The 23,672-nt window shown below is 44.2% G+C and overlaps 4 protein-coding genes across 4 annotated transcripts; 2 read left to right on the top strand and 2 right to left on the bottom strand.

Annotated features, from left to right (window-relative positions):
- Positions 1-1,119: 1,119 nt before the first annotated feature.
- On the bottom strand, positions 1,120-2,431 carry EDB93DRAFT_471752 (uncharacterized protein). The gene is made up of 4 exons (XM_041456477.1): positions 2,087-2,431; positions 1,892-2,032; positions 1,531-1,824; positions 1,120-1,480 (listed from the first exon to the last, which is right to left on the bottom strand). Exons 1-4 carry the CDS (start codon positions 2,228-2,230, stop codon positions 1,376-1,378), a joined length of 684 nt encoding a protein of 227 aa, XP_041307100.1. The 5' UTR covers positions 2,231-2,431; the 3' UTR covers positions 1,120-1,375.
- A 201-nt stretch (positions 2,432-2,632) lies between these two features.
- Positions 2,633-5,468, bottom strand: EDB93DRAFT_1250901 (uncharacterized protein; the record flags this gene model as incomplete). Its single annotated transcript, XM_041453087.1, has 19 exons — positions 2,633-2,700; positions 2,751-2,914; positions 2,966-3,128; positions 3,187-3,220; positions 3,268-3,342; positions 3,390-3,475; positions 3,524-3,597; positions 3,657-3,749; positions 3,802-3,886; positions 3,943-4,075; positions 4,128-4,157; positions 4,208-4,342; positions 4,392-4,409; positions 4,469-4,586; positions 4,638-4,697; positions 4,751-5,001; positions 5,056-5,171; positions 5,225-5,240; positions 5,292-5,468. 19 exons carry the CDS (start codon positions 5,466-5,468, stop codon positions 2,633-2,635), a joined length of 1,896 nt encoding a protein of 631 aa, XP_041307101.1.
- A 767-nt stretch (positions 5,469-6,235) lies between these two features.
- On the top strand, positions 6,236-8,301 carry EDB93DRAFT_471762 (uncharacterized protein). Its single transcript, XM_041456478.1, has 15 exons — positions 6,236-6,518; positions 6,577-6,586; positions 6,644-6,663; positions 6,712-6,744; positions 6,802-6,898; positions 6,951-6,979; positions 7,035-7,062; positions 7,123-7,155; positions 7,208-7,284; positions 7,337-7,391; positions 7,449-7,544; positions 7,594-7,704; positions 7,769-7,809; positions 7,857-7,882; positions 7,942-8,301. Exons 1-15 carry the CDS (start codon positions 6,474-6,476, stop codon positions 8,081-8,083), a joined length of 843 nt encoding a protein of 280 aa, XP_041307102.1. The 5' UTR covers positions 6,236-6,473; the 3' UTR covers positions 8,084-8,301.
- Positions 8,302-10,705: 2,404 nt separating this feature from the next.
- On the top strand, positions 10,706-11,531 carry EDB93DRAFT_1240851 (uncharacterized protein; the record flags this gene model as incomplete). The annotated part of the gene is made up of 3 exons (XM_041451804.1): positions 10,706-11,142; positions 11,178-11,444; positions 11,486-11,531. The coding sequence occupies 3 exons, from the start codon at positions 10,706-10,708 to the stop codon at positions 11,529-11,531; spliced, it is 750 nt and encodes a 249-aa protein (XP_041307103.1).
- Between the last annotated feature and the right edge of the window lie 12,141 nt (positions 11,532-23,672).

A 23,672-nucleotide genomic window follows, 5' to 3' on the forward strand; every position in this document is an offset into this window, starting at 1 on the left:
ACATCTAGACGCTTGGGCCCCTACCATTTTTCTCCTGATCCTCCTCGTATCAGCCCTCGCATCATACCCTTACCCCGACCTTACCCTTGTCATCCTCGCGTTCCCTTTCACTCTCTACCTGTCACTTCAGCAGAGCCAGTACATCTGGCCAGATCCGTTCACTGATGAAGCATACCCATGCTCCGTTCCGCCACCTGACTGATCCTGTGGACAGTCCCCTTTGCCCTTACCGTCTGGACGGTAACCTATGATATGATGCACGACGCATCCCCTTTGCCCTTTTCCCTTTCTTGATCTCTGACTCGGTGCGCAGTCGCACATGCAACTTATACTTAGCTCCACAGCTGCACGATCGTGCCCCTGCGCGTTTCACTTCTTATTCTGACCTTTGACTCATTTTCTTATCAAGCACGTTCTGGTTCACCCGTGTCTCACCCCAAACGTGCCTTCCTTTTATGGTTATCCCCTTCACCAGTTACTTCACTTGGTAGTACGAGTTAACTAGTTCATTGCTGACTTGGTGAATGTGGTTGTTCCTGGAGTCTGTTATGAGACCCATGATAAAGCGTGGACTGCAAGACTCATGCAGTGACCGAAGAACATTCAACAATATTAGATGGGTATTGACATCAAGACCAGCTGGATAGAAAACAGCAATTATACTTTGTGCTCGTTGAAGTTTCTATGACTCACTCAAAGGTTCCAGCAAAATAAATAGCCTTCACAATGCATGCTCGACGCATCTGGCCATTTGATAAAGCAATCAAAGGCAAATCCAATAGAGAGGAAAGACCTAGTCTTAAAGTTAGGTCCTCAAAGATGCCCCTCTTTACTTCGTCAACTCACCTTTTCAACTTTTGGCCTTGCTTGGGACCTACTAAGTAGTACACGCGTTGTGCACGATCTGTCCGTATTCGTGTAGTCACCATTGGATGGAGAATAATAATCGTCGAAGCGAACCACTATATATCTCGTCTTTGCAGCGGTACTTCTTTGCATTTTATAATTCCATTACTTGTCTGGCTCCATTATATACACGTCCCGTGACTGGCCGCGCAAGTCTCATGTCTTCCAGACTGAGTCGAATATGTGCATGACTTGCCGGATGGTTTTACACTTACGTTCCTGGTGGTTGGCACCAGTGCAGATGAATTACTTGGAGTAGCCCCGAATGCGAAGACAGCTCTCCCCACAGGTTCTAGTGCGATACGCCGAAGTTGATTGAAGCCCATTGAGAATCCTGAATCCTAAAAACAAATATTCAGATTGTTACAACTACAGGCCCAAGTTGAACGCCAGAAACATTAAAGTACATCGATGTCATCATACAAGAACATATACAATCATCCCGAAAGGCAAGTTTATACAAGTTCGATCACTCAACCTTCATAACACTTTCGATGCGTTTCTGTTGAACGCGTCTTTTGAGGTCTGCCCACATCGGGTATCCGAATATCATCGTACATGCAACATAAGCAGCCTGAATACAAAGTCAAGGCGCGAACTCAGAAAGACGCGAGACAGGCATACCGTTACAATAGCGCCCTTAACATAGTGCCTACAAAGTGACCATGTGTAAAGCGTTTCAGCCCCATGAATGGCGCAGAATATTGCGCAAGCGGTTCGAAAGGAAAGACCAAGACCAGTGGTATTTCTAAACGCGTGCGCTGGGGAGAAGAATGCATTCATAGTGGTGACAGGTATGAAGAGGAATGTAGTGTCAGGCGGTGGTGGCGAAAGGAAATAGAAGTATGCGAACAAAGGGATTCCTACGATGGCAGCCGTGCGAGGAATCTGGAATGTGGTTATTTGTGGAGCTTTGATCTATATCACAAAAATATATACCTGTCAGAGACAAGACTGACTTCAAAAAAGGGTGGCAAAAACGCACCATACCAAGGCTCTCCTGGGCCTCTGCCTTCATACTCAAAAGCCGGGGTTTGACTTCCTCGTACCCTGAAAGCGGTGGGTCAAATGACACCCGGGTCGTATTCGATTGTCCGGACTTGAGTTTATACACCAGCGTCATACCCTGATCAGTTTGTCAGCGCCAGCGAGAAAAGGACATTCATTTCCCCAGTCCTACCTTAGAGTCAATGCTAGACATCTCAGCAGTGAGCACGTTGCCCTCAACTTTCCCGAAATATTTGACATATGCAACTAATGTATCAGGATGGTTCTTCATGTACATGGATAGGAAGCCAGACTTCGAAGCGACCGGGTCCGACATGGTTGCCTAGGAAGACTTGTTGAACAATGAGTACTAGAGTTATAGATCAAGTTCACTCAGGCGCCAATTCGTGTCGAATTGGCAATCGGCTGCAACCGCCATTACAAGTGTTGTGCTATGACAAATATTGACTGCAGGGTTGGAGTTCTTAATACATAATCATAGCTGGAATAATTATAAGTAATCCGGGACAGCTCAGTTGCATCCTCCTCTCGGATTGTTTTACAGTAGTATTGGAGACAACGAACTTCCCCACATGTGTGCGGAACTGTGTGGCAGCGCCAAGCGTGCAAAATTGTTTCAAAGGGAGTATTACACAAAAGGCATAAAAAGGGTTTGGATGCCGCATAATCCAATGAATATATATGAGCGCATAGTCCATTGAAATTATACCACCAGTATTTAGTCCACACGAATTGCACTGTACAAGCGCCGCACAGCCCAATAGGATGCGAGGAATCCAATAGTCCCTTGATGAAACTGTTGAGTTCTACTGTCATGATCACGAGACATTCCTCACCGGTGACGATAAAGTCGAAAAGGCAGATCAAGAACAAATACCCGAGGTATAATGCGACGCTGGAAAACGAGTCCAGCGAAAGTCGGGATAACCAGTAAAAGAGTCCATATGCCAGGATCCAAAACGCACTTCCACCGCCAGTTAAGAATGCACGCCAATGCCACCTGCAGGGAGAATCAAGATTACAAATTACAGATAAACATACTTCTACATACCTGTACTCTTCAGCACAGAGATTGAAATATGTGAACAAGATTGTCACGGTGCCAGTGGTAAGTGCGACAACTCCTGTTGTCAGCGCCAGGAAACCAAATGCATAGTAGGCGCGAGATGCGAAGAGGCTAGACATGACGAAGTAAAGTTCCACGAACGCAGCCCCTAAGACATTGACGGAACTGTTAAGTCGGGAAAAACTGAATCATGTGTCTTGTCTTACCAAACGGCAGGATCCCTGCAAGTAAAGCGGAGGCCTGAAACAGGGTTGAAAATCATGTGTACGTTGCTGGTCAAGACTTACCCATGGTCGAAGGTGTCTAGGAGCTGGTGGGATCTGACGGGGTATTTGATTGACTCTAACAGGGTGTGATACACCCTGAAACCAAATGAATTTCAATTGCATGAAACACGCAATACACGCACCCCTTGCCTTGACCCAATGTATGACCCAATCGAAGATAGTGGTGCAGAAATACCAAACCAGAGGACGACAATCAAGAGCATAGTGGCTAGTGTGGGTGAGTTCCAAGGTCGTCGTCACGATTACTCAGACTTACAGAATGGAACAGCCCCTGAGGAACCGGCAACAAGAAGAAAAAAGTTTAATGAAAAGATCACTATGAATACCAGCCTAGTGAACGGGATCAGCCAATGAGTAATCAAGATAATGCTGCAGACGAAGAGGCTCACGTCGGGAGAATGGTGGCTGTAAGGAACGCATTCTTTCTGTTATCAATGCCACCAAGTGATGCGTATATTCTACTCGAATAATAACCTCCGATCCTGATATATCTTCATAAGCAACCGAGAGCTTCGGTATGAAGAGACAACTTACCCTCCAAAAAGGGTCCAGCACACCATCATGACAGTTGCAAGAGAACCTCGGTTTGAAGGCGAGAGGAAACCTAGCAATGCGAAGACTGTTGGAAGTTGATTTAGACAGTAAACGAAGGCCTCTGAAATTTAAGAGAACTACCAAGGGTAACGGCGCACATAGCGCACAACTGAGCGCCATTTCCTACCATAACGGAGAGTACCATGGGGTATCTGGGTGCTCGGAAAACTTCTCCGTGTACCAGTTTCCAACCCCAGTCTTCTTGAACATCTTCCTGCATTTCGTTTAGCGTCAGAACGATCACATATAAAGGATCAATCACTCACACTAAGATCAATGGCATTGTATCGTGAAATCTGCATGTACGTCAGCTTGGATTATGACAGTGAAGCCAACAGATAATTACGTCTCTGGAGACAGTGCGCCACAGAATCATGGCTACCATGACGCAAAGGAAGACAACAATGACAATCGAATTAATGAGGCTGAACCAATGTATCCGGGGGTCAAATATATGGAGATAGTTGTCCCATCGAGTGGCCTATGAATAATCAGAAAGGCTCAGCGCATGTCTTATCCGTCGAACGTACCCATGGCGTGTCAGATTCCTTAATGCAAGATATTAGTCAGATACTCGCTGGGACCAAACCCTTCACAACAGACTTACGTCCCAAGTTACTCGGTAGGTATACCGTATGTTATTGGTTTCATTTTCAGACAGACCCAACTTGGGAACTTCAGCGTCACAATTCGGCATACTTTCACCTTCTTGATACCCGCCGCGGCTGCAACAAGGATGTAAGCAAAGCAAATAATACACAAAACCCCTCGCGTACCTAGATGGCCATACCAGCACTCCGACAACGCGGTAAATTCCAGGGGATGGCTCATGATATCTGAGTGGCATTGAGTTTGATGAATTTCATTCCTGAGAGGTAGACAGGCATACCTCAAAACAATCTCATAATGATTATTTAGGTAGGGAATATCGTCGTCATCATTCCCAAGGTTGAATCCCATATCGAAGAAAATGTCCCCAGTCTTCATATCTTTCTTCATTTCCGCAGCCGGCAGACCATCCACCAACCAGTTGAGAGCGTAATCCTCACGGATTCGCTCATTGATGAATTTTGCATCTTCTCCAGGAATTTCGGCGGTACACAGCGTTTGGCAAGTACCATTAGCCTCTAACATTTTGATCTGTCGAAGCGGGTTGAGTCTGCATATATAGTTATCCAGCCAACGACAACTTACATCATACGGAGATGTGAATATTCGGTCACCGAATAGTATTGATCCTAATGACTCGGGCTGACTATGGGCACCTCCGTCGGGGGAGCAGAAGTGAAATCGAGGATTGTAGTAGTCATCTGTGATGGGTCAATGTTCGTTGCTAATTGCAATCAATAGGCGAGCTTCTTACAGTTTATGAGAGATTTCTGAAGACCAGTAAGCACAGCCGAATCCTAAAATAATAGCAAACATCATACCAGTTTTGAATCATCACTTCCAGCGAGCATGGGGGTGAGCGCATTGACATACACATCGACAGGATCGCGTTGCGCATAGTTGTGAGGTGCTGCACCAGGAAGGTAGAATGCGTTAGCAGCTAGGGGAAGTAAAGAAAGTAATGCGCTTCCAAGGAGGTAGCTAGAAGTGCCTCTCATGGCAAAAAAAAGAGCGCTTCAGAGTATTATTGGGAACGCTAGGAAATAGTGTAAGTAGGAAGGACTATAGGGACACGACACTGGTAATCACGTGATGGGATCGTTCAAAATAAATTATATATCTAAGCGAAATGAGCTGCCAGGCATAAGCGCTCGAAGGATTCCGGAAACCTTCAAGTTAGCCTTGTACTCCAAATCTGTCATGACCGCGCTTCATCGACCCGGAATGACATCGAGGTACGTTCTCAAACTTTGCCTTTAGTCTCGTTTGTTTTAAGTGGTCGCGCAGGTTCAGATGCCTCTGAGCGTCTCGTGTGGAAATGGAGGCTGACATCTTGTGTAGCTAAAGTATGTTGTCTGTTTCTCTTCCTATCTCCCACCGCTCAGCAATCATTTGCGCAGATTACTCTCGCTCAAGCAGATCGCGATGCGGCGGTACTCAAACTTCTCGAGATTCGAGAAGTTAGGTGAAGTTTATAGCTTCGTGACACAAGACAGGAAGTTTGCCCAGATTATATCAATGCGCGCTATTCTTTGGGGGATTTCTCAGAGAATCTTGTTCTCGCCGGACAGCGCTCGCATCGTCGCTGTTTTTTATGGATCAGACTCGGACGGGACGGACAGAACCTTCGATTCTTCGAACTTTCATCCTTTCAAGTTCCCTCGAGCTCAAAATTTCAGAGATTGAAATTTATATTTTGCACTGGCAGGTGTATGAATGTCTTGCGCAATGATAAACAGATACCGGCCTAATTGGATTAGGAGATATTCTAAGGGTTCCTACACAAGAATACTTGGCTAAACTGAAAATACTGAAACCTCCGAGACGTTCTATGTCGATCGTGCTTTCAGTTCTAGGCCAAAGTTGATCGGTTCCTCGTTCAGATTCACAGAAGAACTTTCTTGAAATCAAATCAAATCAAATCGTTGTTGACTCCTGTTAAATAAATACTTACCAATGTCTTTCTAGCAAGCCTATCCGATCTTCGTCCATTCCAACTCAACATGACCTCCCCAACTGAGATTGCACTGCGTCTTCAGACTGTCAAGGTAAGTCTTGCTACTATAGATGAAAATATATCAGTCCTCACGAACCCGACTCTGTTAGTATTTTAAGAGTGTGTAACACAGAACTCCTATGATACCACCGCCCTTCTGACATTTTATTGTGAAAGTGGTAGGGTTGGCGATCTTGGTAGGAAATTGAACAGATGAATCAGATAAACGATGACATCAGTTGCAGGTCTTTGACTACTGTATCAACCTAGAAGCTGAGGTGGGACCTCCATCCGCTTAGCATGCTATTGAGGTCTCGATTGACACAGAATACTAGATTGACCTCACTTGGGGGAGGAAGTGGGATTTTGTTCGCATCCTTTTTGCTGCGGCTCGATACACGCCTTTTATTGGCGTCCCGGTGGACTTGATTTGTACGTGTCCGTTGTATTTACACCGGCATTGCATTACTAATTGACGATCAAGATTCCCTTGGACCCACATCGCCAAGACTTGTGAGTACCAATATCAGAGATAGGTTATATTGCATTAACAGAAACTCTATGCTAGTGCTCATCGCTCTACCAAGTCACCTCGTGTGAGTACCCCTCCTATCCCTGATTTTTTGCACCCTATAATTCTCGATTAAAATACAAAGGGCTTAACATAATTGGCACCGTTGCCGCAGAATGTAATGGATACTTCTCCGCATTGTTTAAGTATAACACTTACTAGATATCCAGTACTCCTGCTTGTTAGGACGTACACATTATGGGGAAGAAGCAGAGTGTTACTTGTTGCCCTACTACTACTTACGCTGGTAAATCTATGCCCACAATCGGCGATATCTATCTCATCACGACATCTTGCAGGGCTGCATTGCAGGATCTGGGGTGGTCAGTGCCCACGCTGTATCCCTGCTCAAATGTGCGTTTCATTACAGCCTTCCTTGGCGAGTCTCTAATCCAACAGGCTATCATGTAGACCAGGATCCCCCACTATCAACTTCTGGTTGTTATCAAAGCCAAAGAATTGCAATATACGCAGTCAACTATACCATACTGGTTCTTTTTGAGACAGGTCGATTTTCTTCTTTCTGCAGTGTTACTAAAGCCAAACCCTCACATAGTTATACTATGCCTCAATATTTTTCAAGCCTGGCTTCGCCGAGGTCAACATGGGAGCCGTCTCATTACGCGTCTGTACTGGGATGGCATTGTCTATGTTCTGTATATACTAGGTGAGCAATTCTCGTTGTCGGATTCGGGGTAGTACTAGGCTAACCCTCAACTTAATTGCATAAGCAATATCAATAGCCAACATCATAGTTATAACTCTCCTTCCGGTAAGACATGTCCTTTTCAATTAAGTTTTGCTAATCCTTTGGTGGAGTCGGATTATGCAGAGTCTCTCGACACGTAGGTTTCACCCTCGAACATACTGAATGCGTTTGACATTTGTCTTGTATACTACTCAGGCTCCAGTTAGTGTTTCACAGCGTCTTATCCGCCCGCCTTATTTTCAACTTACGAGCCATCATGCAACGACGACACGAGCAAGACATCTCGGCTGTCGTAATCGAGATGAATGATCAGTTCGAACGCAATATTCCGCACTAAATATATCAACCTATACAATCTGTTTCTATCTGGTGGGTTGGCACTGTTCCCTGCAACATCACCCCGGCAGAGCCTTTCATAGTCTCCGCTACCATGAACGATAGAAATACCTCTCTTCTGCCATGTATTCAAAAGTGCGATCATGTCATTTGCATTCCAATTGTTGACATCCAACTTGTAAGAGTCCGTAATAGATGCTGCTCAGATTGGGGAACATATTCGAAATGATTCAATACATTCAAATATGTTTCGGGATATCGCATCTGTTCATAGAACTTTTCTGACCGTGTCTCAGGCGTCCGAGTCACCGCTTCTTGTCTTTCTCGCGACAATCGCGGATACACCGCTCCACTGCTGTCAAAATATGGTCACTTATAGTGATAGCATTAGTGTGAGATAGTACTGTGTGCAGCTAACCAGCCCTACAAGTGTATGAGGCCGTTTATTTTGTATTCTATTCCCGCTACGTCAGCAGTGGGTTTTGCCGGTGTCATGCTCGAAAAAACCTCATCGACCAATTTTTGGCAGAGAAATGCGTTCCAGTCGCAAAATGTCGTTTTATTTACACGGTCATGTGACATTCTTTCTAAGTGTCCGCTCACATTGATCTTGCTTAGTTGTCGACTACTATGTCTTCTATTTATCACGAAGTCTTTGGATCTTTTGCAGATGTTCCTGCTGTTATCCGTGTCAACGGTGCGAGTCCTGATTCCACCGTGTCTTTATCTTTTTTGCACAATTGCAATGTGCCACGTTCTATTATTAACCATAATGGCGTGGCTGTGGAATCGACTTCTGGTCCGGTGTGCATCCCTACTGTCGACGGATGGTATAATTCTCGACAAACCTTTCGCTCCATCTATCTGAAAGGGTGCGACATTGAGCTTGGTCTTGATTGGCTCGCATTAGTATATGCGAGGTTTGATGGATCTCGATTCCTTCGGCCTTCGGAGACAGATCTATTGCAGCTTTCTGGCGGTCATAGTTGGAATTCTCAACCTAGAAGTATGTGTGCTCGTCCGTATCATTTTCGTATGGCTGAATGATCATTTATAGATGATTTATCATCTTCTGCTATCCAAGTGGAATCATCTTTAGCTACCCAAGTGGGTTCATCGTCTGCTACCCAAGCGGGTTTGCCTTCGTTATCTTCATCATGTTCGTATCTACTGCAGCATAATGATCATGTTGTAAATAATTTTTTTGATGGTTATGAAACATTACGCAGACCTGATCTGAGTGCATTGGCTATTGCCCATGGGCTTTCAGTAGATGAACATCTGTCTGTTGAAGATCTTCGGGAGATTATTTCTCATCACGTTGGCACGGGTCTTTGTTCTTCTTCTTTATCAGAAACATTTGAAGGTGCAATTCACTCCGTCGACAATTAAATTTGCATTGTGAGGACGAAGGAGAGGTACTTTTAGCAAACTGACTAAGCGGAGCTTAAGTCAGAAGCGTCCAGCTGAGCGCCATCGAGGCTGACCACCGCCGTTGCACCCGACTCAGATGCCCGTCTCCTAGGATAGGGGCCTGTTGACAGGGCAAGAGGGCAGCTAGTAGAGCGAGTGAGCGAGCGGTTTCAAACCTGCGAAAGTTCTCGTCAGGGGGCTACCGCTACCCTGACCGCTCGTACTTCTCGTTACTGTTAGGGATACTACTGCTAAGCCTTATATACAGGGGGAGTAATGGCCCGTGCCACAACTGCAACTGCGAACCACATTAGGGCCGGCCAGCTGGCTAGGTACCGGGACCCCCTGCAAGGGCAGTTTACGGTTGGGAAGGAGAGGGCTGGGGCTAGCTTGGAATCTTCGAGAACTAAGATCGGATTGATGGGCCTTTATCCCAGATATGGTATCACTGGGCCCCACACCATCGGTCTCTATCAGGTCCTGTTTCAAGAGCTGAAGAGATTCTTTCGTTCCCATGAGATATGCGATGAAGCTGGATGCAGGAGCAATCACATTCTTGACAGCGATATTGACCAATACCAAACGACATCCTTTAGAACAATTATTGAAAGCAAATGGAATTGATTTCGAACCAGGATCAAAAACAGGATGACTATGCCGCACATTGAAAAAGCACATTAAATCACTGCAAAAAGCAAAGTCGAAATCATCTAAGCAATATGATTCTGAAATCCGTCGTCATCAGCTTCGTTCTGACTGGCCTCAGACTCCTTCTTCACAGCTGAAGCATTACTTGATACAAATGTTTAAGAAAGAGACCTCATTGGAAAAACTAGCTACATTTACTTGTGCGTGCTGTGCAGAGAGTGTTTTGCATTCCGATTGTGTGATCACATATTTGGATGATTTCGAACTGTCTCTTTTACATAGACCTGGTTGACAAAATGATCGGATGTCAAATGATTATTTTGACATAGACTGTCCTCTTCCTCCATTGCCATTTTCCGAGTTAGATGGTCCACTGCATGACTTGATGCTCGATTCCAGTGGGGTGAGACAATCTGCTGATGGTGAATTCCAATTATCATTATGTGGTGTATGTCACAAAAATCTCAAGAAGGGAAAACGACCGGCACTTAGTCTAGCAAATCGTACTTTTTTAGGTGACATCCCTGATGAATTGAAGGACTTGACGGTCGTCGAGGAAGCAATGATTGCTCGTTGTCATGCGAAATGCTGGATTATTCAGTTGAAGGAAGAAAATCAGGACTTGCAACTTTCTAGCAACCAACGTGGAATGAAAGGTCATATAATTATCTATCCTCAGCGCCCAGAAGGAATTGCAAACATCTTACCTCCACCTGTGTCAGACATTATTACTCCAATATGTGTCATTTTTGTAGGATCGTGTCCTCCGACTCGTGAATGGCTTGAAGAAAAGGCGAAACCTTTGATAGCTCAGAGAGAAAAAGTTCGTGCTGCATTAGTTTGGCTGAAAAAACACAATCGGCTTTACAAAGATGTCATTATCGATTTCGATGTTTTGAACTCTATGGAAGAGAAAACACTGATGCCTTTTCGTGTTGATCATGTCCTTCCTAATGATGCACATGATTCTTTAACATCAAATATGATGCGACCGAGGCAGTGCAGTTAGATGACAAAGTTTTGGAGCATACTAGTAATGATCAATCAGTGCAGGCTGCTGAGCTAGAAGCTAATTTTGAAAAGGTTGTAGTCACTGATGTTGATGGAAATGCATCTGCAAACGAATTGTGTGCTGTGGCAGTTCATCATATTAAGAACAAGGGCGGTGGATATGTCCAGATCCCTCATGGTCCTGAACCCGTCAATGAGTTCTTTGATCCGGACCTATTTCCGATGATTTATCCTACATTGTTTCCATACGGACTGGGAGGATTTGAAGATCACTTACGCTCCGAACCATTGTCGATCAAGAGGCATGTTAAACATCTTTTCAATCTTGCAGATCATTATTTTCAGCAACATTACTCATTTCTGTTCACAGTATTTAACATTTTACAGTGCCAAAAGATTCTATTACATACATCTTTGAAGGTGAAGTGTGATTCCTTTCCAACTGTAGCTACTACTCTCGCCGCTGTTTTGCCATGGGCCGTTCACTGTGTAACAGAACGTGTAGCTCGAGGAGACACTGTTTCTGCAAACAACGAAGATGAGCAGTGTGTGTTATGCTTAATGAAAGAAGTACAAGTAATAACTTCACAAATTCCAGGTTCTGCACATGCAAGAGCGCAGATGTGAAATGAAATCCACGGCCTGATGTACGAGAGAGGATTACCGAGTTTTTATGTCACAATTAATCCTGCTGACATATATAATCCTCTTGTAAAGTTTCTAGCTGGTGCTGAAATAGATGTTGATAATCTTCTACCAGAAGAAATATCAAAATTCCATGATCAATCTATTCTCATAGCTCAAAATCCTGCCGTTGCAACCAAATTTTTTAATATCTACATGAAAGCCTTTATCAAATGTCTTCTGCGATTTGAAGGAAAGGGATCTGACCTTCATGAAGGTATACTTGGCACTGTCAGTGCATATTACGGATGCATCAAAGCTCAAGGCAGAGGAACCTTGCACTGTCATATGTTGATATGGTTAGAAGGTGGCCTCAATCCTAATGAAATTAAGGACTGAATATTACAAAATGATGAGCAGGCCTTTAAAGAATGTCTCCTTCGATATTTGGAAGATACCATCACCACCTGCATCCCTGAACTCCCGGTAGAAGACATATCAATACCAAATGAAAATTTTCATCCATGTGCAACTCAAGGAGTGAATTTCCATAATACTGAAGACGATTTAGACTTAGAGAATATGCAGAAGAAAGACATACACCTCCTTGCAAAGAAATGTCAGATTCATAGGCATTCAAAAACCTGTTGGAAATACTGGAAGGGCCCACCAGAACCAAAGGAATGTTGTTTCGATCTAGATGAAAAAATATACATCCAATAAGCATCGCTGATACAGACACAGGAGAAATTACCTTAAAATGTTTAGATGGTCTAGTCAATCATTTTAATGCAAGTATATTGAAAGCAATGAGATGCAATATGGACATAAAATTCATCGGCTCAGGTCCAACTGCAAAAGCGATTCTATATTACATTACTGATTACATCACTAAGTCTCAGTTGAAAACTCACGTTGCATTGGCTGCAATGGAAACAGCAGTACATAAATTAGAGGCTTATGATCCAAATGACGATGATTGTACATTATGAGCAAAAAAGATGCTGCAAAAATGTGCTCACCCGATGATTTCTCATCAAGAATTGTCCTCTCAGCAAGTCTGTTCATACTTGATGGACTTCGAAGACCATTTCACAAGCCATGAGTACTGTCAATTGTATTGGACAAATTTTGAATCCTTTATTGAAAAATGTAGTCCAAGTCCTGAGTGTAATCAGTCAATAATGGCTGATGATTCTATAATAAAAACCACTCACGATCATGATGATAACACTGAAGGTGCCATAGATGAACAGGATGAGAAAATAGAGCATAGAACTGTCGAAGGAGTCCTCGATAATGATGGCATCTATGTTGAACAGCTTGAAAATGATGAAATCAGGATTTGTAGTGATAACTTCGGTAACCTTGTGCCCAAAGCTGCACAGCTTATGGACTACTTACATCGAGACGAGAAATTCAGTAACATATGCATATGGGACTTTGTAGCGCAAGTAGACAAAGTGAAGAAAGTTAAGAAAAAGAACAAAACAAAATCTGAAAATATAGTCAGTGATGAAACATTAGATGATGATGAAAATGAGCCTATCAATGACACTATCCTAGAAGACGATGCTGATGAATTAGAGAGTTTGAATGAGATGGAAATCAATGAATCATCATCTGCAATGGAACCATGCTTACCTTTTTCAGCAAAAGATATCCTTCATTCGTCAGCTAAGACACAGCCTTCTGGAGAACTACAGACAGGGCATTATGAATCGCGCATGCATTTTCAATGAGTGAGACGATGGGAGAATCAATTTGTACCTGTTCCTATGGATCCAAAAATTCCTCACAGAGACCAAGAGTCGGTCTATCCAAAATACTGTCGTTTAATGCTGATCCTCTTTAAACCCTGGAGGTCTGTATATGATCTTAAACAGACAACACAATGATGGACCGATAATTTTGAAATATTCAGACGTACATGTGATGAGAAGATTGTTTCTATTTTGAACAATATGCAAATATTGCATGAATGTAAAGACAGCTGAGATGATCATTTTGCGAATTGTCGATTGCAACATAAACTTGCAGGAATCTTGACAGAAATATTGAGCTATAATGGTGGTTTTAATGAAGATGATATATTCACAAATGATACTGATGATGAAATACTTACACACCTAGAATCAATAGACTCCTGTCGTTCAATGTGCCAGACTACGGTTAATGACGATCTAATATGCTGCCTTGAGCATATGGATTCATGTCACTTCTTCGATGGCCTTTCATGTGTTTTGACTGCAGATGACCATGAAAACAATAGCGAAAAGAGTGAACAAATGATTCAAGATATAGAACAGGAAAATGAATGGCGAGACTGCTATGAGAAAAGACGAGCAAAATGGAAACAAAACCAAGCTGCAAATGATCTGCCAAAATCACACTTACCTACCATTCATAATACACCATCAATGACAATTGAAACACCCCAGATGAGAATGTCAGAGACACAAGAGACCTTTGTTCCAAGTATCCAGAGACCTACCCATCCGATTGATGCATTCCATGATGTTAATAGTGACTGTGTTGCCCAAGAATGGTTGCTAAATGATGAACAAGCCAGAGCATTTAAAATAATAGCAGAACATAGTTGAGCGAACAATCCTGAACCTCTCAGAATGTTCATTGGAGGACCTGCCAGAACTGGAAAATCAAGGGTAATTAATGCTCTGAAGGATTTCTTCATTAAACGAAATCAAACATGATGATTCAGGCTTGCCTCATATATGGGAGTAGCTGCACAGAACATATCAGGCATGACTCTACATGCTTCACTTTTATTAAATCAAAGACATACATCTGCGGCTGTTATGACTTGGATAGTATCTATTGGCGACGCTCAAACAGAGCATGTGTCGTCAATGGTTGAGGATGTCCTCGGGCTAGCCCAAGGTTAGGGGTCTTACTTGGCAAAGCTTTGGCAAGTAAGATTTAATGCCTATGTCCAAATCAGGTAGCTTATGTCAAGCAGGGCTTGATGATAAGTGTATCTGCCAAGGCTTATGACACCCAAAGGTTAATTGTAAGATCTGCGTTAATAGAAGGACAGAAGTCTGACTAGTTAACAGGGGCTTTGCTCGTCGACTGAAGTCAATGAGTAAAGATCGAGACTAAAGACTTATCCGCAATGAGCAGATAAGAAAGTAGAATATGGACAGCTGGCTAGGCTGAAGGAATCACTCTTGTTAGGAGTAGGAGGTCAAGAACCAAGTAGATTCAAGTTAGGGAACTAGATACATGGTAGCAAGTTTATATAGAGGAGAGGATGCATATTAATGAATGATAACTTGTACTACCAGAAGGGGAACTGGTCAAAGGGTGATACTAGAAAAGGAAGGCATGTTTGAGGTGAGTCATAGGCGAACCGGAACATGCAGATAGGAAATGAGTCAATAAACAGAAACAGGAAGTGAAACGAGCAGGGGCATGATCGTGCAGCTGTGGAGCTAAATATAAGTACAAATGTGCGACTGTGCACCAAGTCATAGATCAAGAAAGGAAATAGGGCAGAGGGGATGCGGCGTGCATTGTATCATGGGTTACCATCCGGACAGTAAGGGTAAAGGGGACTGTCCACAGGATCAGTCAACGGGTGGAATGGAGCATGGATATGCTTCGTCAGAGAAAGGGTCCAGCCAAATGTACTGGCTCTGCTGGAGCAACAGGTAGAGGGCAAAGGGGAATGTGAGGATGACAAGGATAACAAGAGCAAGGTCAGGGTAAGGGTGTGATGCAAGAGCGGAGATGAGGATGATAAGGCAAAAAATGGTAGGGGCCCAAGTGTATAGATGTTCTTGTAACATTACCCTGGTTTTTAGGACTGAAATCAACAAGCTCAGTTATCCATATTGTCATACCAGGAGGGATTATAGTCGAGGTCATGGAGTGCCTTGATGGCCCCCATGGCATTCTGTTCTCTGTCTTGTTTGAGGCATGCAGCATCACGGTCATAGGCTGCTTCCAGCTGATGCATGTCGGTGTAAAACCTTTCTGAGGATACCCCTCGGCAAAGGATCTTCTTGCCACCAAGACGAGGGCAGAAGGGGGTGAGATGTCCGGGGGCAAACTGACCACAGATGCGGCAGAAATATCGCTTGCATTGCTTCTGTTTGTGGCCGTACTGGGAGCAGACCCTGCATTTAAAATTACACTGGTATGGTTGGGGGGTTGCTCTATCGTGGGTATCGTTGAGTATCTGTTGCCTAGTGGGGTCTTGACCCGGTACATGTCTGGTGATGGGTAGTCCAAGGGCAAGGATGCGCTTGGTGTTCAACCGGCGGCTTTGTCATGGAGAGTGTTTCAGTGGGGGAACAGGGACGGGGGTGTCATCCCTCATAGCAGGTGATCCAATAGACAATAGAGGTATGTCATCGGTAGAGGTGAAACCTGGAGGGGGTGTGGTGAGACGAGCTTCTAAGCTCAGTTTTTCTTCGTTCATCTTTCTCCAGGGGGGTGTGTGAGTTTCCTCACTCGACTTTTCTTCTTCGTGCTTCTTCTTCCCTTTGTAGGGAGCAGGCAATGGATCGTTGGCTACTACTTTGTCATTAATGATGGCAGCTCGAAGTTCCTCGAGCTCGTCACTAGACATCATTCGGTACTGATCTTCTTCATGCTCAGCGAACATTCTGTCAATTTCTTCTGAGGTAAGGTTGGTGGGGATGAGGTTGGGTTTTTCAGAGCAGAAGGTTGGAGCACTGCACTCGGCAGTACACTCGACAACGGATGCCTGGACAGGTGGTTGGTTGTATGCAATTTCTTCTTCTATCTTGGCGACTGTGGCGCCAAAGTTCCTAGTAGCTAGGAGGTTCAGGAGGGATCTCTTGGCTATTGAGACCGAGTAGCGAGTGACTGGGGATGGGAGATGGTCCAAATGTAGACCAGTTGAGAAAGCGATAGCGTCAACTGCCCGAAAGGTGTTGATAAGTTCCAGGAGAACCGTGTCCTTGGTACAGTGAATATAATTGTCAAGTCTGATTGCGTATTGCGCGTCGAGGATGACAGCCTCCCAGAATGCCTTCTGAGAGTCCGGGGTCTTCATGATAGAAACAGGTGGATTTATAGATGAGTTCGATGACGGAGGATGATGAACCAGTGGAGAGGGAGGAGACAGAGGACGAGGAAGTAGACATGTAGATGATGGTAGCTGGTTAACAACTGAGGAGCTTTGTCATCAGCTTGAGTCTCTTCTTATAGTCCTTGAGCAGCTCCACTGTGGACTTCAGTTCCTTCTCTAGAAGCCACATTCGTTCTGAGGGTGGGTAGCCAACCCAGGAGACCAGGTATCGGTGTTTCGTTCCGGTACCCCTGTGTTGGAGGATCGCTTCTATTTCATAATGTTCTTCCCCGTCAATCAGGTCCGGTGGCGGTCCTGTATAGTTCAGGCCATGCACGTCCGTCTCTTGATAGGAGGATAATTCTGATGCATGGAACATGGGGTGAACTCACCAGGTGGCAGGGAGTTCGAGGGTGAACGTGATAGGGGAAAGGACCTGTTTAATGGTAAATGGTCCGTATCATTTCGGTGCAAATTTCCTTGAAGGGAAGTGGGTGATCAGGTGCACAGCGGATAGCCACACCTTGTTCCCAACCTTCCAAGGCTGGTACTTTCGCCCGAACATGCATTCTGCCATGTGCTGCTGTGCAAGGCTGTGGCATGCAAGGGCTTCTTCACGGATCTTTGCGAGTTTCTTGACTTGGTCCTCTGCTGCTGGCAAAGCTGAGTCGGGGAAGGCGTAAGGGATGCCTTTGGGCTCATAGCCCATCATGAGGTAGAACAGGGATGCATTCCGAGCATCTGGAATTGTGGACAAATTCGGCCATGCGAAGGTGCTCAGCCCAATCGTTAGGAGTCGTTCTGCAATAGATCTGGAGGTACATTTCCAGTTCCTGGTTCATTCGTTCTGTTTGCCCATCTGTCTGGGGATGATAGGCAGTGGAGAGGGCTACCTGGTAGTCCAGGAGCCGTCTGAGTTCCTTTGCTAGCTTCGAGGCGAATTGTGGGCCTTTGTCGGAGATGATCTTGTCATATAATCTGAATCACATAAACACCTTTTTGTAAAATAATTCAGCAACACCCTCTGCAGTGATGGTTTTCTTGCAAGGCGAGAAAATTACCCCCTTCGTAAGCCCATGGTCAACCATGACCATAATGGAATCATAGCCGGAGCTCTCTGGGAGGTCAGTGATAAGATCAACTGAAACCTGGGACAAGGGCTGGGTGCAGGTAGAGGGAATGGGCATAAGGGGAGGTGTAGTCAGGTGGGTGTCGGATTTCATCTGCTGGCACATAGTGCAGCCATCAATGTATTGTCAGATAAAGGTGCCCATGCTGGGCCACCAGTAGCTTTTCTTGATGTTCCATTCGGTATTGGAACGTCCAGGATGCCCAGCAGTTGGGTGATCATGATGGAGCTCCAGAATACATTTCCGGAGGTCAGGGGGACATAGGCATGGTCCTTAAAATAAAGGATACCATCGTCAATGCACCAGTCTGACAGAGCAGACTTCATAGGAGGTGTCACGAGTACCTTTAACAAATCACTATTCTTTCCTAAATCTTCCTAAATGCCAATACACAGCGCCTAAGTCAAACCCTAACCCCATCCTGAAAGCGTCTATCATTCCTGAAATACCTTTAGCGCCTACGACACGTGTCTTCAATGTGACTGATGAAGAAGATGAGTTCTTTGATTGTGAATAGATTAGATTAGATACGATAAGATAAGATATGGTCACGTGATACTTCTTTAATATTCTACGATGTTCTATGGTACGATTCCCTTTTCCTTTTTATGATTGACTAGTAGTTCAATCTCAGTTTCAATCTCAGTTTCAATAGTTGTATATAGGTAGTACGTCTTGGTCGATAGTTCCTTAGTTCAAACCTCTTGTATCTACACTGTAGCAATCCAAGATGTACCTGCTCCTCTTTTCTTGTTGTGATAACCTTAGTCAAGTCCTAGTCTCTGCCCAAGCGCTAATTCATTATTTGGGTTGTGACATTAGGTTTGAACTATAGGAGACTCCGACTCTCGCATACCGCTCGCATCTACCATCTCTCTCTAGGTGATTCATTGAGCAGCTCGCCAACAAACCTCCTAGAAAGCCATTACATGTTTTCCTTTGCCCGGTCTAAACAACCGCGATCATTTTTCTGAAACCCATCCTTTTGCTCGCTTGAGCTTTTCTACCAATAGCCTTTATTAGTTAGTAGTCCTATACCAGGCCCTGCCTTATATTGCAGCCGCCAGTATACGGAGGTGTTGACGACATTAGGCATCTCGCTACAACTTTGAGTGCTGGCCCAAGACCCTGCCTGCTCAATGTTACTATAGTTTCTTTCATACCTACATCTTTCTTCATACGCACATAGAATCTTTTCGTTAAGCTAGTGGAACTGTCGCATCTGTGGATAGTCCTACCATTGTTACCACAAGGATTTAGATACAGTGTTCTAGTGAGACTCGCACTTGTAAGCTTCGGCTGGAAGAGTGATAACTTGTCCTAGACCTGTACCCTTTCGGTGATTGAGAAGTAGCACACACAAAGCACACCATGTTTTTCCCACTTAACAAAGGCGTAGTTTTACGTACTCCTTTCTAGTTAGTAATTAGGAAAGTGTCAGTCGGGTCGATTAAAGAACCCTTTGACCCTAAAGGACGAGGTTGATCCAGTTAGTACTGGGGACCCCTTTAGCTTTTCATTTTACGTATCCTTTTTCCCTCTCCCCTTGTATCATCTTTCCTATCCGGAAGAGCCATTACGACTCGCTCTTCAACAGTCATTAGTGAATTGGATTCCAGAACGCACCTGGCACTATGGCTGAAGTTGCTGAAGCTACCATGGGACCTGAAAACCCCCAAGAACCCCAAGAACAAGGGCCCCAGGGACCACAACTGCAAGGCATTACTATGCCGGTAGAATTCACCAACTACGTACAGAATGCCATTTCCATGGCAACACATGATCTGTACTTGAGGACGCAAGACCTCTTAAACCATAACAATGCACTTCATGCACAGAATGAAGCACAAGAGCTTTGCCTTAGACTCCAGAACACACAAATCGAGGAGCTGAAGAAGAAGCTTGAGGAATTCGCACAAGCACCCAATACTTCACAAGTCAAATTGTCGAAGCCCACAGAATTCACCGGAGACAAAGATTCGATCTCTGTAGAAGTCTACGCTATGCAGTTGGCATTATATATGTCACAGTGGCCACTGATCATGGACAGGCAGAAGATTACAACTGCCCTGTCTTTCCTCAAAGGATCTGCTGCTAAATGGGCACAGAAATATGTTATTGAACTTGACACAAAGCCAATATCCTTTGAAGACTGGTCAGCAGAATTCGAGACCATGTGGGGACAAGATGACAGAGAAGGAAAGGCTGTCAGGGAGTTGGAAACCCTGAAGCAAGGATCATCTTCCGTGCCCGAATACGCAGCAGCTTTCAGACAGAAGGCTGCACTTACCAAATACTCCGACTACGACCTTCGCCTCAAATTCCGATCTGGCCTTCAAACCCGGATCAAGGAGCAACTCGCTCACATCTCAGCTTTGGAGAAAGACACCCTCAAGAAGCTCATTGATTACTCCATACAGATTGGATGTAACTATGAAGAACTAGATGCTGAGAAGAAGAAGGGTAATTGGTGGACCCCTAACAAGGAAGCCAAAACCTTCAATAACCCAAGACAGGCTGGTCCTAGCAAAGACAGTGACACTATGGATGTGGACTCTGGCAAGCAGAGGGGATCACCCAAACCCCAAGGAAAGCCTGGCGCTTTCACCTGCTACCGCTGTGGAGAACAAGGCCACATAGTGAGAAACTGTAAAGGTGCGCCAAAAGCGCAAGTCAAAGCAACTACAGTTGTTGAAGAAAACTCCGCGCTGAAGTGGTTCACAGATTGGATCGCTTCTAACAAAGGCAAGGATTTTTAAAGGGGTTGAAATCAAAGTCTGCAGACCTAGACCCAAACAACTGTTTCTCTATTCTCTCTACGTTTCAAGATGTATCAGAAGTACATATTAGATCCAAATCTGAGCATTTTTATATTCCGATAACATTGAAGGGAAAGAACCAACAAGCAGACGTAAAAGCACTTGTGGATTGCGGTGCATCAACATTATTTATCAGTGAGAAGTTTGTTGAAAAGAACAGTGTGAAATGCCGTAAATTATTAAGGCCAATTTCAGTCAGGAATATTGATGGATCACTAAATGCCACTGGATCAATGACTCATTTTGCAGAACTAGGTCTAAAGATCGGTGATCATGAAGAGGAAAAAGCAGCCTTCATGGTTACAGACTTAGGAAGCGATGATGTTATTATTGTCATAGATTGGCTGAGATATCACAATCCAGAGATTGACTGGAATGCAGGACGATTTGCACTTTCTCGATGCCCTGTAAAATGTGAAACTAAAAAACAAAAAAAGATAGATGATGTACCTGATCTAATTCCTACGGACGATGAAGACGAGGAAGAAGAAGATATGTTGATGAAGAGGGCGACGGTTGAGGAAACAGAAGATGAAGAAAGTCCAGAGAGACTATGGATTCGTTATAAAGCCTCGGTTGCCACGGAGCAGAAAGTAGCAGAAGAAGCTACTAAGAAGAAGCAGTTGGTAGAAGAAATGGTGCCTGACTGGCTTCATGATTTCCTGGGAGTTTTCTCAGAAGAAGAATCTAAGCGCTTCCCTGAAAGAAAGAAATGGGATCATGCGATAGATCTTAAAGATGAGGGCGATCTTCTGCCAAATGCGAAACCCTATCCATTGTCACCTAAAGAGATGGATACACTGAAGGAATGGTTGAAAACCGAGACTGCACTGGGACGTATTAGAGATTCACAATCTCCAATGGCAGCACCTTTCTTCTTTGTGGCCAAAAAAGATGGCAAGTTAAGACTGGTGATGGACTATAGAAAGCTCAATGAGAAGACAGTTAAAAATGCGCACCCACTGTCCTGCATGATGTGGGAATCATGCATGGACATGAATACTAGGTGACCCTCAAAAGATAAAGTCTGTTAGCTTAGTCCTCAGACTAGTCAACCCATACCTTGGTTTCAAACCATGGTCCATATTTCCAGTTTTCCCCAAGTTTCATGATCTGAATATGTTTTGACGGAAAAAGTCTAATGTGAGAAGGGAAATGAAGGTTAAGGTATAGCCTTGCCTTTGGCTTATTCACTTTGGCTAGAGAAAACCATAGAGAAAAGTACAAAGCCAATAAAAAACCTATCCAAAAAGACCGTGTTTCAATTCCTGCCAACTGTCTTATTTTTGCTACCTACTTTTCTCTAGTGTTTCTTTACTTTACTTTTTCATTAGGATGCTTTGACTCACCTGACATTTCATAAAATTGTACCCATAGGGTATGATGTCATTATGATGTCATAAGACTCCACAGATACTCCTGCAGGTATTCTGTTGAAAGATATGATGTCATCAAGCTCTAGATTATTCTACTCCACAATGACATCATCCATGATGTCATTTCCTTCTAGAATATTCTGCTCCACAATGACTCACTCTGACTCACTCATGGAAGGTTTTGGAATCTTTTACTCCACAATGATGTCATAGCTCCATCTTTCACTTGTATTTTATTCTTTTATTGGGTTTGACCCAATATTTTGATTGGTCCTCCTTATTTTTTATTGTTTGTGAACCTAGGTTACTTTCCCACACAAAATGTATATAAGGAGAGCCCATTCTCCTCCAAAAAAATATGATCTCCCATTTGTAGCTATCTGCCTATCAGATATTTCACTTGCAAAGTTAGTCCCTTTGAAGTGAGACAAGTGCAGGGAAAAGAATTCCCTTGAGATTATAAGTTTCTTACCTTAGAAACTTATTTAGTGCTATAGACCAAGTGTTCTTGGTCATATATATTGTCTTTGAGACCCCTTTGTGTTACAAGAACATCTAGACGCTTGGGCCCCTACTATTTTTCTCCTAATCCTCCTCGTATCAGCCCTCGCATCATACCCTTACCCCGACCTTACCCTTGTCATCCTCGTCATCCTTGCATTCCCTTTCGCCCTCTACCTGTCGCTTCAGCAAAGCCAGTACATTTGGCCGGATCCTTTCGCTGACGAAGCATACCCATGCTCCGTTTTACCACCTGACTGATCCTGCGGACAGTCCCTTTGCCCTTACCGTCCGGACGGTAACCTATGATATGATGCACGACGCATCCCCTTTGCCCTGTTCCCTTTCTTGATCTCTGACTCGGTGCGCAGTCGCACATGCAACTTATACTTAGTTCCGCAGCTGCACGATCGTGCCCCTGCGCGTTTCACTTCTTAAACCGATCTCTGACTCACTTTGTTATCTAGCACGTTCTACCTAGACCGAACGTGCCTTCCTGTTATGGTCTTACCCTTTACCGATTGCCTCTCCCGGTAGTATGAGTTATCATCCACTAATACGTCTCCTGTCCTCTATATAAACTCGCTACCATGTACTATATTCCCTAACTTGAATCTACTTGGTTCTTGACCTCCTACTCTCACCAGAGTGATCCTTCTGCCTCGCCAGCAGTCTATATTCTATCTTCTTATCTGCTCTTTGCGGATAAGCCTATAGTCTCGATCTTTACTCATCGACTTCGTCGACGAGCAAAGCCCCTGTTAACTAGTTGGACTTCTGTCCTTCTAATTAACGACGATCCTTACGATTAACCTTCGGGTGTCGTAAGCCTAGGCCGATATAGCTTATTGTCTCGCACCCGCGTGACATAAGCTACCCGATTTGGACATAGGCGTTAAATCGTACTTGCCGAAGACACACCAAGTACGACCCCTAACCTTGGGCTAGCCCAAGGACGTCCACAGACCGTTGACGACACAAGCTCTGTTTGAGCGTCGCCAACAGA

The sequence above is a fragment of the Suillus bovinus genome, assembly GCF_016758785.1.
Source record: "Suillus bovinus strain UH-Sbo-P2 chromosome Unknown EDB93scaffold_32, whole genome shotgun sequence".
Taxonomy (NCBI): Eukaryota; Fungi; Basidiomycota; class Agaricomycetes; order Boletales; family Suillaceae; genus Suillus; species Suillus bovinus.